The 15,801-nt window shown below is 38.7% G+C and overlaps 1 protein-coding gene across 1 annotated transcript; it reads right to left on the minus strand.

Annotated features, from left to right (window-relative positions):
- Window positions 1-381: 381 nt before the first annotated feature.
- sdc4 (syndecan 4) lies at window positions 382-10,431 on the minus strand. Its single transcript, XM_053635775.1, has 4 exons — window positions 10,177-10,431; window positions 2,735-2,947; window positions 2,427-2,595; window positions 382-1,980 (listed from the first exon to the last, which is right to left on the minus strand). Exons 1-4 carry the CDS (start codon window positions 10,231-10,233, stop codon window positions 1,829-1,831), a joined length of 591 nt encoding a protein of 196 aa, XP_053491750.1. The 5' UTR covers window positions 10,234-10,431; the 3' UTR covers window positions 382-1,828.
- Window positions 10,432-15,801: the final 5,370 nt, after the last annotated feature.

The following is a 15,801-nucleotide window of genomic DNA, read 5'->3' on the forward strand; positions in this document are numbered from 1 at the left end:
GCTAAAACCAAGAGTAGTTGTTCACTGCTGTTTATTGTTTAATAAACTAACAATAGCACCAGTCAGTTGTATGTTTCAATATTTTTGCTCACCTACATATTGGGTGGTCCGATACAAAATTGCCTGTTGCTTAACACACCTGCATATAAAAACCATGAAATAAAAGTTGAAATTCTAAATTCTTATCACATTCATCTTTTGATCTCAAACCCAAATGTCTTCAGTCTACAGCAAAAACAAATGAATTGGCCTTGCTGTTCCAATAGTTTCAGAGGGGACTGTACTGATTCAAAAGCAGGCACTTGACCACTTGACTAAGATGTTCTAGGACACAATGCAACCCATTACAGACCAAATATACGAAATGACAGACAATTAATGTGCACAAAAATAGCTTTATTTCTGATCAGATTAGAACCTGCATACAGAAACCAACAATCCACTGATATATTTACTAAATTGGTGATTTCACATCATGTGTTGAATGAAAAAAGCAGCAAATTTTCTTACTTTCACCCCATGCAAATTACATGGCTCATTCATTCACCCTGTTACTAGTATGAGTATCCTTCTACAAAATATAAATAGATATTACTTAAAAAGGACTAAAGAAATAAAAACTCTTACAATATAAAAATGCATCAAAAGTCTTTGAAAAAATCTTTCACTAGTGTATAGATTTCTTTTTTCTAAATTACATATACAGCTTAGATGGGGAGAAACCCCCGACCTGAAGGGAGGCAATAAAATAGTCTATTCAAAAGTTAAATTAACACAATAATAATAAAATATAAGTATTATATGAAACACTGAAAAGAGACAGAAAAAGTCAACTATAAAAACACTGAGAAACAGAACAAAAGTTAGTACAAGTCATTAATTCGAGACTCCCATTTTGCACTGGTAAAGAAGCAATATATAGCCAATGAAGAGAGTCACTCACTCCATGTTTAATTTTCATACTCAATACCAGGACAAAACAAGAAGAGAATTATTTTGGCATTTAAATATTTGGTAAATAGAAGTTTGCCAAAAATGGCCAAGTACCGACATGTACATTTTCACCATATTCAAACGGCTATTTACAGACCCCTGGAAATGCGCAAACTGTTTGCAGAGATCTTTCTTCTGCAAAAATATTCACACATCAACTTAGAGTAAGAGGAGCAGCTAAACTCAAAGACCAGACTACTTAATTATTTTAGTCTGAAACATGATCATTCATAATTAATACACTAGACATATGGAATGTATGCTGTGTTAAAAATAAACCTGCATTAATGTTAGAGATAAACAACATGTTCTCAATTGTCAAGTGTCAATTTCTACCACTTTGCACCAAGAATGAAAATTATTCAGCACAGTTTCTTTAAAAGCAAAAGGCTATCATTCCCCAGCATGTACAGCACGTGCTTCTGCTAAATGACACAGACATGTGCAAAGTCAGTTTTGACGGTTTCAAAGTTTTGTAAAGACTCTGAATCCATATTTTTTACCCACAAAATGGACCATTCGCACCTTTTAGTGTTACAAAACAGGGAAATAAAGAAAGGGAACACAATGGCTATTAACTTTGAGCAAAACAATTGGAAACCAGACACAAAAAGGAAAATACCTGGACTTATACAGTGCAGGCTGCAACAGAGCACCTTCTCTCCTGATAAAGTTAAATTCAAAGAAACAGTCAGAGTAATCATGGTTTCATTTGAGATGCTGGATTGCAGTTTCTCAGGCTGCACAGAGAGATGGAGCCAGGCTGTGCTTCAGAGGCACTGTGTGAGTTGACAGTTCAGAGTTCATATTTGAGTTAGCTAAAGTATGTTTGTGCTCATGCGTAGATCTCGGTGGTGGGAGCTTTCTTGTAAATGGGTTTCTTGCCCAAATCGTAGCTGCCTTCATCCTTTTTCTTCATGCGGTAGATGAGGAGGAGGATAAGAAGCACAGCAAAAAGCAATCCAACAGCACCACCAGCAATAACAGCTAAAAAGAATACAAATATAAAAAGTAAATAAAATATACAATAAAATTATATAAACAGACTTAACAGAGTCCATTATTTTTTTCAAGTAATATTCAAACCTTTCCTACTGTCCATTGTTTATACATTTACTTTGTGTTTATTGTTTGTCTGGGTAAATGAGCAATACCTGAGTCCAGGTATGTCTGGCCTATGTCCTCTTTGGGGACACGGAGGAGCCACTATAGCTGTTATGGCTGTTTAGTATTAGCTGTTCGGTAGTGGCTTTTATATGTACTTTTAGCTAATAATTCATTTATTAACTGAAGTATATTTTAGGGATACAAGAGTTAGGTGGACATTTTTATGCAGGTGCAAAGTATCAGTCTAATATATGATCCATGTCTCATACACCATGAGAGCAACCCCATTTTTATGTTTCCGAATCAATCTGATTGATCTATCTTACCGGCCAGCACTTCTGTCTTGTTAAAGATGTTCTGTTCTCCTGCATGAGACAACAGGACACTGGGTGGGTGAGCAACTTCGTTCTGTCTCACCAGTTGGATCTCATTATCTGTTGGCCGAGGCTGAACCGGGGGCTCTATGTCTGGGATGCGATTATCAAACTCTTCAGGCTAAGAGGCAGACAAAAAATTTTTTTTAGCAAGATAGTATTTCTTACATCATACACATTATGTAGTATTTCTGTCTATTAATTTTGTTTCAATTAAACCTGCTCAGCTATTTAATACTTTTATATGCTGGATCACCTACCTCAGAGGCTGTTACCGAGTCTTCATACACTAATGACTTGTCATCACCAGAGCCTGACATGTCATCATAGTCTTCTGTGTCCTCATAATTGCCCTCGTCCTCATCATCAAATGTTGTGCTGTCCTCAATGGGGAAAATGAAATCACCAGACGAGTCGAGGTCACCATGTGATTCCTCAGCCTTTGGAGGCATCCATGTTTCTGTCTCTCGTACCTGCATGCACACAAATAAATATTAATTCATCTACATAAGAAGGGACACAAGACCAGACCACTTATTATTTATCAATGAAGCCCAATATATTATTCAAATCACTATCAATGCATTTAGAGTTCAGTAAGCAAATATGAAGACTTGATGTATATCATAAAGAGTCTTTTGTGCTTAAAATTCAGTCTGATAGAGCCATAACCTTGGAGACACCAACCTTGGAGACTGGCCCTTATCTATATGATTCAACTTATACAGAAATTACTGATATCACAACAATCCTGAGCACAGTAAATGTCTTTTTGCTAAACAATAGGGCCAAACACCTGGCTATTTTGTGTGCCTTCTATCTGAACTGACAAGATTTTAACCACAAGCATTTACACATGCAGTCAAATGCATCTCCTGTCTGAAAGACTGGAATTACCTCATTACATTCCAACACTAACTTCCAGTACTGTTCCTTGTTTAGATGTTTTACGATGATGGTTGAGGCATCAAAAATTGTGATTTTTTAAATGCAATTTTTTAACATAACTTTTTTTTTTTTTTTTAAAGGCACCAACCTTGACATTCATAGATCATATGAATCACATATTGGGAGGGGTTTTTGTTGTAAAGTGTAACTTGAAGAGTTGCTTTTACACTAAAATATGCTTTTACACTTTTATAAACATATGGTAAAAATACATCTCAGGCCATTGGTCTAAAGCTGTTTTATATGAGACTTGGCCACATTTTATGTGGACGATATCTCAAGACACATGAAATAGTGAGGTGTAAATGGGGTCCATTAATTGGATTTGACATTTAGGCTAAATGTACAGTTTGTTCTTCAGAAGCAAAGCAACAGTCATGTTGTCATCTCTGAAATTTCAATGATTACTAGAAAGTATAAATAAAAGACAACAATTGAGCTAATTCTGTTAGTAGAGCTAAGCCATGTGGAAAATGCAAGGTAATAAAAGGATAATGAAAGCCATGAAGCATGTAACCTACAAATAAAACATTCTTCATTTACTGGCAGAAAGGTCTAAATTAGCCATTGTTGGGTTTCATCTTGAGTAACACTTGACTGGTTTAATCAGTCTGGATTGATATAGTAACATTTAAAGCTGGTTTCTATGTACACAAGAATGGGTGGATCACAACTGTGTGTTATTCATCCACTCAGCTGACCTTTGTCAGACTACACTCACTGATAAACTCAACCTCAAAATTAACCTGGACCAGAGGATTAGTGCACCTTTTATGTCATGCATAATTTAAGCCAATAAAAGAAGACTTGAATGCTAAAGGACCATAGTCAGCTAAACAGTGTTTTCATTAAGTAAATCAACAAATGGACAATATATAAACAAATGGATAATATACTTCCAATTCTCATGTCTACTACTAGCAAAAGGAGAGGAATCTCTGGAATGCTACAGTTCCGGTCTTAGACAGGTGACCTATTTATTTCTCATGTTGCCATGGCAGTAAAAGCCTTAACGATTTTGGACTGCTAAAAAGACAAGTAGGTGTGTGGGATTGGGTGCCACATTCAACACAGCCCAACACAGTGAATCATGCATCACTGACTCAGTTTTTCTTTGTCTACACGCTGTCACATATTTGCTAGTATGTCAGTCCTTTAACCTGGTGTAAATAAGGACCTTGTGTAAACCGGCAGAGCAACACCTATTTTAAATAAAAACCATGGCCCTATGGTGAGATCCACTGAATCAGGTGACCTTGTGTCAAATGGTCTGGTGTATAAGGGTAACTATCTCCTTCTCCAAGTGTCTACATTCTCACATGCTGCTTTGATACATTTGTCTTACTACTTCACATTTCTGTTTTCTTTCACACCTGTTTACTGTGAGTTTTTCTACTGCTCCATAAAAGTATTGGGATGTATTTCTTGATAAAAACTCCAAAGCACTTCTGTATTTTCCTCTGGATAAGGGCATTAGCCAAATGCCGTAAATGTAAATATAAAAGGAAGACTTGATAGGAAACATGTAGGCACAGGTTTACCTACAGTTCTAGACACAGGGGAGAGTCTTTATATCTCCTCAAACTTGTGTACCAAAAACCTGCGAATAACCATAATAGCTTAACACCAACTTAACACCACGAAGGTATATAAACACAACTCAAATTAACTGAATCCAAACTGTTTCCAACTCTTGTACATTCAGGAGAGATGTTTCTCCCATGTTTCTCAGTTAGTGTAACAACAAAACAAATTATGTGAATTTATCCAATAACATATTAAAAGGTATTAAATGATTTCATAAGCTACAAAGGGGGTTTTTACAAGGGAAGTTACTGCAGTGGCTGACACAAAAGGCCAGACCCATTCCAGGAAACCAGGATTATGCAAATACCACATGAAACTGAAGTCAGCTCTGCGCTCTCATTTGTAAAGAAATATAAAGCCACTAAGAGGAAGCCATACAGTGAGCAGTCAGAAAGCACTTGTGTAAGCCCCCCTGAAAAACTCCCCTGCCTTTAAGAAATTATATAGAAAACCACACCAGCTCAAACACTCTTGAGCAGAAAGAGAAAATGCTGAATAACTTGCTCAGAGAAAGGTTCTGAGAACCACACCAGTTCAAAATTGAAGAGAACAACCCACAAGAACCAATGTCTAAGAAGACACCTACAACTTTCATGAAAGAGAAAAAGACCCAACCATACTACACAGAATATACTGCTGAGGAAAGTACCCAACACTTAATAACTAAAGAAAAAGCAAAGCAAAATCTGACATCTGAAGGAAGTATTTGAGAAATGATTGTAGAAAACTGCTGCTGTCTACTAGATCTTCTAACAAAATCAAGAAGGCTTTTTACTCTGTTAGTAATACATTCCTTATTGAATTCATGACAATCCCACTTCCTGCATTTTATCACATAATAGTACAAAAACGTGTGATCTATATAGTTATACCTGTATAACTCAGCACACTCTATGTCCCTAGAGACAAAACATGATCCTACTGCTTGGAAAAGATGGATATTGTATTCAAGCCCAGATCCATTTGCTCTATATACACTACGAGTATGCCTCTCACACTGTAGAAGCATTCCACCTTCAAAGCAGCTATTTATAGTCTTCTTCTATGTACTGTACAATGCCAAGATGAAAACACTCCCATTATGCTTTATAGAATAAAAGGCTTTTCACATAATTCTCTCGACCCCCATGCATTTTCATTGAGAGGTGAATGTAGGCAAAGTGACGACTGAAAGTTTCCGGTTTTGCTACACAAAACCATGAAATGAGAGCAGCCCAATTGTCCAACCTGCAACTGAGGTATTCTAGTTAACATGGGTATTTTTGATTATGCTGAAATAATGAAAAAAGTGGTCAAATGATTTTCATTTTAAATTCATGGTCAAATATTTTCTATTTTCGACATGCAGATTGTGGACAGGCACTGCTTGGCTTTGCGGTTATTATGACCATACTTTTCACCTGGCAAATGAAAACACTATACTAGCAGAAAATTCTGGCCTTTCATATGGGAAGTGGTTAGCTGAAAAATCTCTTAAGGCAGTGTTTCTCAATCCTGGTCCTGGAGTACCACCACCCTGCACATTTTTTTTTTTTACTAATTAAGCTGCTCATTAAGTGGCTCATTGGAACAGGGCAGAGCTCAAATTTAATAAAGCCTAAACGTTTGGTTCTGCACTGTTGAGGCAAAACAAAAAGAGAAATCAAATCTAAACAGAGGTGAGAGAGAACTATTTACATGAAAACTAGATGTTTTAGTACGGAACTATTAATATTTTGGGGTATTTTATATTCCAAAGCACTTGCATGGAAAAAATATGACATGAGGACAGCATGAGGGCTGTGGCAGTCTCTGAAGTCTATATTCACTCAACTATCTAGTTCTGAAATGAGCAAAAAATACTGCACCGTTTGCATAATATTTCCCTCAGCACAATTTCTGGTTTTCTATGCAAAAATCAAAACTTGTTTCGATTAGACCAAATCAGAATTTTGTAAACATACAGGTTGATGATACTTCTGGACAAGACAACTGCTCAATGGTGGAGGTAGCTTGTTTTAGGTATCGGTAAATACAAACATGGGGTGCTGAACCAAAACTCAATTCAAGTGTTTTAGGATGTAATATTTAATGGACTACAGTACAATACCAATTCAGTTTAGATTCATTCTGTTTCCTAGCTTTTTCTGTTTTAAAGCTTTCTTAACTGTCTGATGTCTTGTTCACTATGTACCATCTGCCTGCTCTCTCAGTTTCACAGTTCAAAAAACTGATAAATTGATAAATTTTAGACTCTTAAAATGAATTTAAAATCATCTATCCATATTAAACTGATAAGAAAACATCAGAGTTTTGCTTCATTCAAAGTTGACCTTGTAGCTCCCTCATTCCAACAGTACTCCAACATTTCGCTGATGTAACTGCATCGTACTATGAAATGTTTCCTATTGAGTGTAAATTATTTCATACCTTTGCAATGAGCGATGTGTAATGGAAAAATAAAGTATGTAATGGAAAAATCGACTCAGTAAATATAAAGTATAGTGAAGAGAATATTTTCCATTTTCTCATATTCTAAATTTATAAAAATGTCGCCAAGTAATGTACCGTTGTTTGAGTATTGCAAATGTGATTATTCAGGTGTTTTGGGGACAAAGGGGTAATAAATTATTTTTGGTGGTAGCTAGACATTAGCATCCAGCAGGCGGTAAAGAATACTAAACTTAACAGTAGTAGGCTATACTTCCGTCAAAAAAGGCAATGTTGATGGTTACTTTTTTTCTTTAAGACAGATTATGGTTTTTTTTTGGTCTGTTGCCACAGATACTAATGAGGCTTCTCAACATGCCAACATACCATTCAGCAAAGAGATTTTATAGATCAGTGGACAGCAATGCAGAAAACATTATTACATCTTGGTGAAAACATTTATCAAGTTCACTGCTCTGACATTCACTGGAGATTACATTCTAGTGAAATGATTTAAAAAAAAAAAAAAAACTGACCCAAATAGTGGTGAGCACCCTGTGATGACCCAAATCAAACAAGTACAGTGAATCACGTGGTATGCACATAAACAGGCTGATTATGGTAATCCCTCCTCCCAAAATGGGAGTGAAACTGCTTTTCCTGGCAAGGCTTTTAGTGTAGTGCTTTTCCAAGTAGAAATTCTTCCCCAGTAATGTAACTATGCATGAATGTTGTTCTATTACCAGGAAAAATATTCACATTCAGCTCTGGGCACTATTTAACAGTCAGACATTACTGTTACTCAAAGGGAATAACATTATCAGTGTGTTAATCTTTTCCCACAAAACCAGACTGATGTTGAAGTCAACTGTATGACAAAGTCTGCATTAATAAAAAAAAAAATTAACAGAAGTCCTTTGGTTATCTTTAATAATTAACTTTCAACTGCTTGGACGGGATTCTGCTCCACTTATGTGTCATTCTACAGATATGAATCTGCCAGATTAATGGAAAGGATAACATGGATAGCATAAGTTTAATATCAGTACTGCATATTAGACCCCAGTGCTACCATCAAACAAACAAACAAACCATCATATTCACATTTTTTCTCATCACCCAGAGTGCATATTTATATGCATCCAAAAGAGACAGAGACAGAGAGAGAGAGAGAGAGAGAGAGAGAGAGAGAGAGAGAGAGCGCTGATCTTTACTCAAATTAACACCATGCCTGAGTTTAAGCCCATCTCTTGTCCAGTGGCTGGAAGAAGACTAAACAACAAAAGATCTGGACCATTTAAGTCCACCCGAGTGTGTGAATTCCCAAAGGAAGGCTGATCTAGGCCACAAGGGGTCAAATTCCACAGAAAATGCTATAAGAGGAAGATGAGGAGGAGGAGGGGGAAATGAAAGGGAATATGTGATGCTTTTTGATGGTTCTGAGGAATGTTGTGGTTTCTCTGAGTGGATATTTTAACATGTGCTACCACATTTAGCATAAAGAATCAAAAGGTTTAACAGAAAAGCAACTCTATTAATGTATTTTTTGGTTTAGGCATGTGCCAATAAACGGCATGTTCCATTTTTCATGGAATGACAATTACCTATACTGGACTTGAAGAGAACTGAAAGTACAAACAATATAAAGAAGATATCACATTGTATACCCAATTATCAGCGATTAGATACTTTGGTCCAGCTGACTATTATGATTGCTGGGAGAATGAAAGAACAGTACAGTTAAAGCTCTAGATCACCTCACAATAGGAAATTAAATACAGGCGCAAAACCAAGATCAGGGGTTTGTACACAATATTCCAAAAGCGCAAATGGAAAGTTTTTTTCTCAGGACATTTGCATTTTGTTTGTGTGCTTGTGTGTTATTGTGGCTGACCGACCACACACACTAGGTGGGATTCCTTTCTATTTCAGCTCTGGTTCAGCGGAACATCTGTACATGTCCATTATTTCCTACTGCGAAACAAGTCATGGCACAAGACTTTATATCATGTCACACACAGATGTTTCAGCCACAAAGCACTGAAAAAAAGACAACCTCCGTGACCAAAACAAATGAAGGACGTAATTAATTTGGAAGTGCTTAATCTGTAGCTGATTACAGGGAGAATAGAACAGTAAGTGATGGGTTTGCTATCAAGTTTTCAGCACTTTTAAGTGATTTTCTGAGCAGGCAACTCAGAAAACTAACATCAATATTTTAGACATTAATAAAACCTTAAAACATGCAGCTAGTCAAGAATTTTCAGACACTGAATCACATGCAGACAAAATAATGATCATAATTACAATACTTAAACACAATACTTCCTTACATTACTTAAACTACATTACTTGTTATTTATTAAATAATTGCTAACAAATGTATGAATTTCCTACTAACGTTTAAGAGCCCGTGTCGCTTTATAACGTGTATTAACAATGTGGGACAACGGCTGAGTTAGCTAGCAGGACAACCGACTACCTCAGTCTAAACTATGCCACTGTATAGCGCACTTGCTAATTAAAACTGTTCGCAGAGTGTTTTGTTAAAACACAGGTCAGTTATAGTACGAGGCAAAAACTGCTTGTCCACTCTTACACTAAATAAAGCTAACGTAAATTGACCAAGTTTAATTAGCCCCACCGAAAAAAAAACCCTAACAGGTTAGACAGATAGATAAATAACCATATTAAATTAGCTGGTTAGTTAGCCTGGACTGATAGATATCAGGCTTAACGTCAGCTCGAAGTCACTTACCGACTCGGCGAAGGCAGCAGCAGCCAATAAAACCAACACAAGGGACACGTTCAGCATCTTGGAATCCAACAGTTTAAAACACCCACCAAGACAAAACGTATTCCTACGAGATAGTTTGAAACGCTTTAAACGTAGCTTTAGATTTTGAGTTACACAAAAGCAGCTTTCAACAGCGACGTCGCTTTCTTCTGAAGTCCCACAGCCTCCGGTTCTGTAGTTGGCGAGTTAAACTCCGCCCCCAACAGGAAACACGAGACCAAACTTTCCCTCCGCGCTGTTTACGGGAATAAAGGAGTAAAAAAAGACGAAAGAAAAAAGAAAAGCGAAAAACAAAAAAGCCAGCAAAGGAATATAGAAAGCCAACAAACTTCTAACTTTAAACTGCTTTTATACTATTTAACCAAATTTAACAACTGAACTGAATCTGATGTAAGCCAATAATGATGTGTATACGTATAGTATATGTCACTTCATTCGACCTTTAACTTTAAAATAGATTTAAAAAAAAAAAACATGTAAAATAAATATAATAGAAAATAAAATTTATTCACTCAGTACCCTAAATACACAGTGAAAGCTAAATCCTATTGAGAGGGAAACAAGCAATAGGTACGTGCTCTTGGAACTTACGTCATCTTGCAAATGCGTCATCAGCTATGCCGTCCAAGTTAGGTGGAAAACGCGTTACATCATCTTTCTTTTGTTTTTCGTTTTTCCTGTCTTGTCTGTTCAGTTCTCCACTCCCCTCTTTGGAGATTTCCATCAGCATTACAGCAGTGAATATATGACTGCAATTCCTGGTGGTGGAATGTCTGACTTCATTATCCTTTGATTGATTTTTCCCCAAGCCCCAGGAATTACAGTATAGTCATCATTATGGAAAACTTCATACATGGCAAAAAAAAAAAACACTGGCAGTAACTAGAAAATACTGCTATATCCTGAAATGCCTAATGGGAGAGGGAAACTTCACCAAGTGTCACTGGAAATACTCTTGGCGTGGTATGTTGTGGTCAGATGACACCAGTATTGGACTTTTTATATTATTATTATTATTATTATTATTATTATTATTATTATTTTAGCTATGAACAGCATGGGCATCTTTGGCAAAAATGGGGACTGTATATAAGGAAAAGTCCTCCAAAATTTATGAGCATAAAACCTGAGTGCCTCTGTCAAGAGGTTAAGACTTGGCTAAAGATGGATATTTTCCACAAGATAATGACATAAAAATAGAAATGCTTTTAGGCGTTACATTTTTATTTTTATTTTTTTTTTATTGAAAAACTTTAAGAGAGCAATCTATGTACACAAACATAAGATTTTAAAGAAGCTTGAAATGTTCTGCATAGAAGAGTGGACTGTACAAGATCCAGCTCAAAGTAATTTATTTTATATATTCATTTTTGGTCAATTTTTTGGAAGGAGGTCAATAATTCTGGAGTTCACGTTATCAAAATGAAACTATCAGTAAATGCATTTTATGTTTTTGGAGGAAATTATCATACTGCTTAAACTGTTAATCATATTTTTTTGTTATTTTTTTGACACTAAGTTGATTAGGTATACCCCACCTTCACAAACACTGTACATTCTAACATAATGTAACTATGGTGTGTGTTGATATACAGTGCCCTCCACTAATATTGGTACTAATATTGGTTAATATGAGTAAAGAAGGCTGTGAAAAATTGTCTTTGTTTAACCTTTTGATCTTTTGTTAAAAAAAATCACAAAAATACTCTGCTCTCATGGATATCAAACAATGGTGAACACAACACAGGTTTATAAAGAAAAAAAAGTTAAATATATGTGTGAAACAATTACTGGCACCCCTATGAATTCATATGAGGAGTATATTCCCATTGATATTTAATTTTTTTTGTACACCTGGGTGACTAGGAACAGGACTTCCTAGTTCCTTGATGTCATATCTCAGCAAATGAGTGACTACATTTCCCATCCTGCACTGCGGCCTACAAACATGGCTGCCATGGACTGCAATTCCTAGAGCACTCATTCATTCTAATCACACACACCTGCATCCAATTTCACACACTCACTCCACAGTATAAAGAGACTGTTTTCTAACAATGTCTTTGCAAAGTATTAGTGTTATCACTGTACCAAGTGAGTATACCCTGTTCCTCGTTTTGTTTCATGGATCTCGATCTCGATCTCGTTTCTCATTCTCGATTCTAGCCTTGCCCTGTTTATGCCTGTTTATCGCCTGACCCTTTGCCTGTTTCTTGACCTCGCTATTGTCTTGTGTTTTGGATTTGTCTGCCTGTCTCTCTCAAATAAAAGTCTTTAACTGCACTTGCATCCCTCCTAACCTCCATTATGTGGATTATGTGACAGAATACTTCGCCACACCATGTATGCAGCAGGAAGATGAAGGAGACGTCACGCTAAGGAAAGCAAGCAAACCATCCCAGTTTTGGATTCAATCCAGTTTCCTCAGTGGACTTTCGTAGATCTCCCAGATTGGTATGATGGGTTTTTTGGCTACCCTGTATACAGTACTTCTGGAAAGTATTCACAGCACTTCACTTTTTCCGCATTTTTTATGTTACAGCCTTATTCCAAAATGGATTAAATTAATTATTTTCCTAAAAATTCTATACACAATAACCCATAATGACAATGTTTGTTTGACAAGTTGTTTGACAACAAGTTTGTTTGAAATCTTTGCTAATTTATTAAAAATAAAAAACAAAAAAAAGCACATGTACATAAGTATTCACAGCCTTTGCTCAATACTTTGTTGAAGCACCCTTGGCACCAATTACAGCCTCAAGTCTTTTTGAGTATGATGCTACAATCTTGGCACACCTATTTTTGGGCACTTTCTCCCATTCTTCTTTGCAGGACCTCTCAAGCTCAATCAGGTTGGATGGGGAGCGTCGGTGCACAGCCATTTTCAGATCTCTCCAGAGATGTTCAATCGGGTTCAAGTCTGGGCCCTGGCTGGGCCACTCAAGGACATTCACAGAGTTGTCCTGTTTCCACTCCTTTGTTATCTTGGCTGTGTGCTTAGAGTCATTGTCCTGTTGGAAGATGAACCTTTGCCCCAGTCTGAGGTCCAGAGCAGGTCTGGAGCAGGTTTTCATCAAGGATGTCTCTGTACATTGCTGCATTCATCTTTCCCTCGATCCTGACTAGTCTCCCAGTTCCTGCCGCTGAAAAACATCCCCACAGCATGATGCTGCCACCACCATGCTTCACTGTAGGGATGGTATTGGCCAGGTGATGAGTGGTGCCTGGTTTCCTCCAGACATGACGCTTGCCATTCAGGCCAAAGAGTTCAATCTTTGTTTCATCAGACCAGAGAATTTTGTTTCTCATGGTCTGAGAGTCCTCCAGGCGGGCTGTCATGTGCCTTTTACCGAGGAGTGGCTTCTGTCTGGCCACTCTACCTTACAGGCCTGATTGGTGGAGTGCTGCAGAGATGGTTGTTCTTCCGGAAGGTTCTCCTCTCTCCACAGAGACAGGCTGGAGCTTTGTCAGTATGACCATCGGGTTTTTGGTCACCTCACTGACTAAGGCCCTTCTCCCCCGATCGCTCAGTTTGGCCGGGCGGCCAGCTCTAGGAAGAGTCCTGCTGGTTCCAAACTTCTTCCATTTATGGAGGATGGAGGCCACTGTGACTCATTGGGACCTTCAATGCTGCAGAAATGTTTCTGTACCCTTCAATCCCTACAATCCTGTCTCGGAGGTCTGCAGACAATTCCTTGGACTTCATGGCTTGGTTTGTGCACTGACATGCATTGTTAACTGTGGGACCTTATACAGACAGGTGTGTGCCTTTCCAAATCATGTCCAATCAACTGAATTTACCACAGATGGACTCCAATCAAGTTGTAGAAACATCTCAAGGATGATCAGTGGAAACAGGATGCACCTAAGCTCAATTTTGAGTGTCATGGCAAAGGCTGTGAATACTTATGTACATGTGCTTTTTTTTATTTTTAATAAATTTGCAAAAATTTCAAACAAACTTCTTTCACGTTGACATTATGGGGTATTGTTTGTAGAATTTTGAGGAAAATAATGAATTTAATCCATTTTGGAATAAGGCTGTAACATAACAAAATGTGGAAAAAGTGAAGCGCATTGAATACTTTCCGGATGCACTGTATTTTCTTGTTGACTGCCAGATCTATTTATCAAGCCTAGCAGACCCCAAGACCAGCGAGAAACAATGGCTAAGGTTCATGTTGACCCGTTTTTTTGGCTCAGCCCGCCAGTGGGCACAGCGTTTAGTAGCCATGGGATCTAGGGGACTGGAGAATGTAACTCCAGTTTGTGGGACTATTTGTGATGGTGTTTGGCAGTCCAGAATCCAGGGCCATCCTGCAGAATCTGTTGGAGGAGGCCTGCCTCACAGAAACACCTAGCAGGCCGTACCCCACCTATTATGAGTGGACAAACTTGGTGACCTCCTTCTCCAAGCTCCTGCCTAAGACCCACTATGTGGTCTCCTCTGCCGATCTTCAGACAGAGGTCAACATGGTGACCCCATCTTCAGAGCTCCAACCTGAGACCCATGAGGTGGTCTCACATGCAGAGCTCCAGCCGGAGGTCAGTGTGGTGACCTCCTCGCCAGAGCTCCAGCAGGAGACCCACAAGGCGGTCTCATTCCCAGAGCTCCAGCATAAGACCCACAGGGTGGTCTCATCCCAAAAGCTCCAACCTGAGACCCATGAGGTGGTCTCACCTGCAGAGTTTCAACATGAGACCCACGAGGCGGGCTCATCCCCCAGAGCTCCAGCAGCAGACCCATGAGGCGGTCTCATCCCGAGTTCCAGCCTGAGACCCATGAGGTTGTCTCATCTCCAGAGTTCCAGCATAAAATCAAGTTCCTGTTAGAGGTCAACGAAGTGACCTCCCAAGCCATGTTCCTGTCCAAGGTCGAAGAGGGGACCTCTCAAGCCAAGTTCGTGTCCGAGGTCGAAGAGACGGCCTCTCAAGCCAAGTTCCTGTCCAAGTTTGTAGAGAGGGCTTCTCAAGCAAAGTTCCTGTCCGAGATCAAAGAGGTGACCTTTCAAGCCAAGTTCCTGTTTGAGGTCAAAGAGACGGCCAACCAAAGCTCTGCTCTCACCAAGTTCCTGTCCCAGGTCGAAGAGACGGCCAACCCAAGCTCTGCTCATGCCAAGTTCCTGTGCCAGGTCGAAGCCGACATCATGACCAACCAGGTTCTGCTCACACCCGAAGCCAATGTCACGACCAACCTGCTCCAGCTCACGCCTGACACTGACGTCATGAAAAACCAGTTCCTGCTCACGCCTGAAGCTGACGTCACGAACAACCAAGTTCTGATCACACCCGAGTCTGCTGATATGGACAGCCAGTTTCTGCTCACGCCTAAAAACGTTATCACGACCAACCAGGTTCTGCTCACACCAGAGTCTGTTGACACGACCAACCAAGTCCTCATGCCTGAAACCGACGTCACAACTAACCAGGTTCTGCTCATGCCTGAAACCGACATCACAACCAACCAAGTTATGCTCATGCCCGATTCTGTTGACACGACCAACCAAGACCTCCTCATGCCTGAAACCGATGTCACGATCAAGCAAGATCTCGTCATGACCAACCAGGTTCTGCTCACGCCTG

This window comes from Ictalurus furcatus, chromosome 11 (genome assembly GCF_023375685.1).
Source record: "Ictalurus furcatus strain D&B chromosome 11, Billie_1.0, whole genome shotgun sequence".
In the NCBI taxonomy this organism is placed as follows: domain Eukaryota; kingdom Metazoa; phylum Chordata; class Actinopteri; order Siluriformes; family Ictaluridae; genus Ictalurus; species Ictalurus furcatus.

What these genes read in the sequence shown, in the direction of transcription:
- sdc4 (XM_053635775.1), bottom strand. Translation starts at nt 10,233, where the DNA reads ATGCTGAACGTGTCCCTTGTGTTGGTTTTATTGGCTGCTGCTGCCTTC. An exon ending in CTGCTGCCTTCGCCGAGTCG is followed by an intron (nt 2,948 to 10,176) that starts GTAAGTGACTTC and finishes GTGTGCATGCAG; the next exon opens with GTACGAGAGACAGAAACATG. An exon ending in CAAGACAGAAGTGCTGGCCG is followed by an intron (nt 1,981 to 2,426) that starts GTAAGATAGATC and finishes TATTCTTTTTAG; the next exon opens with CTGTTATTGCTGGTGGTGCT.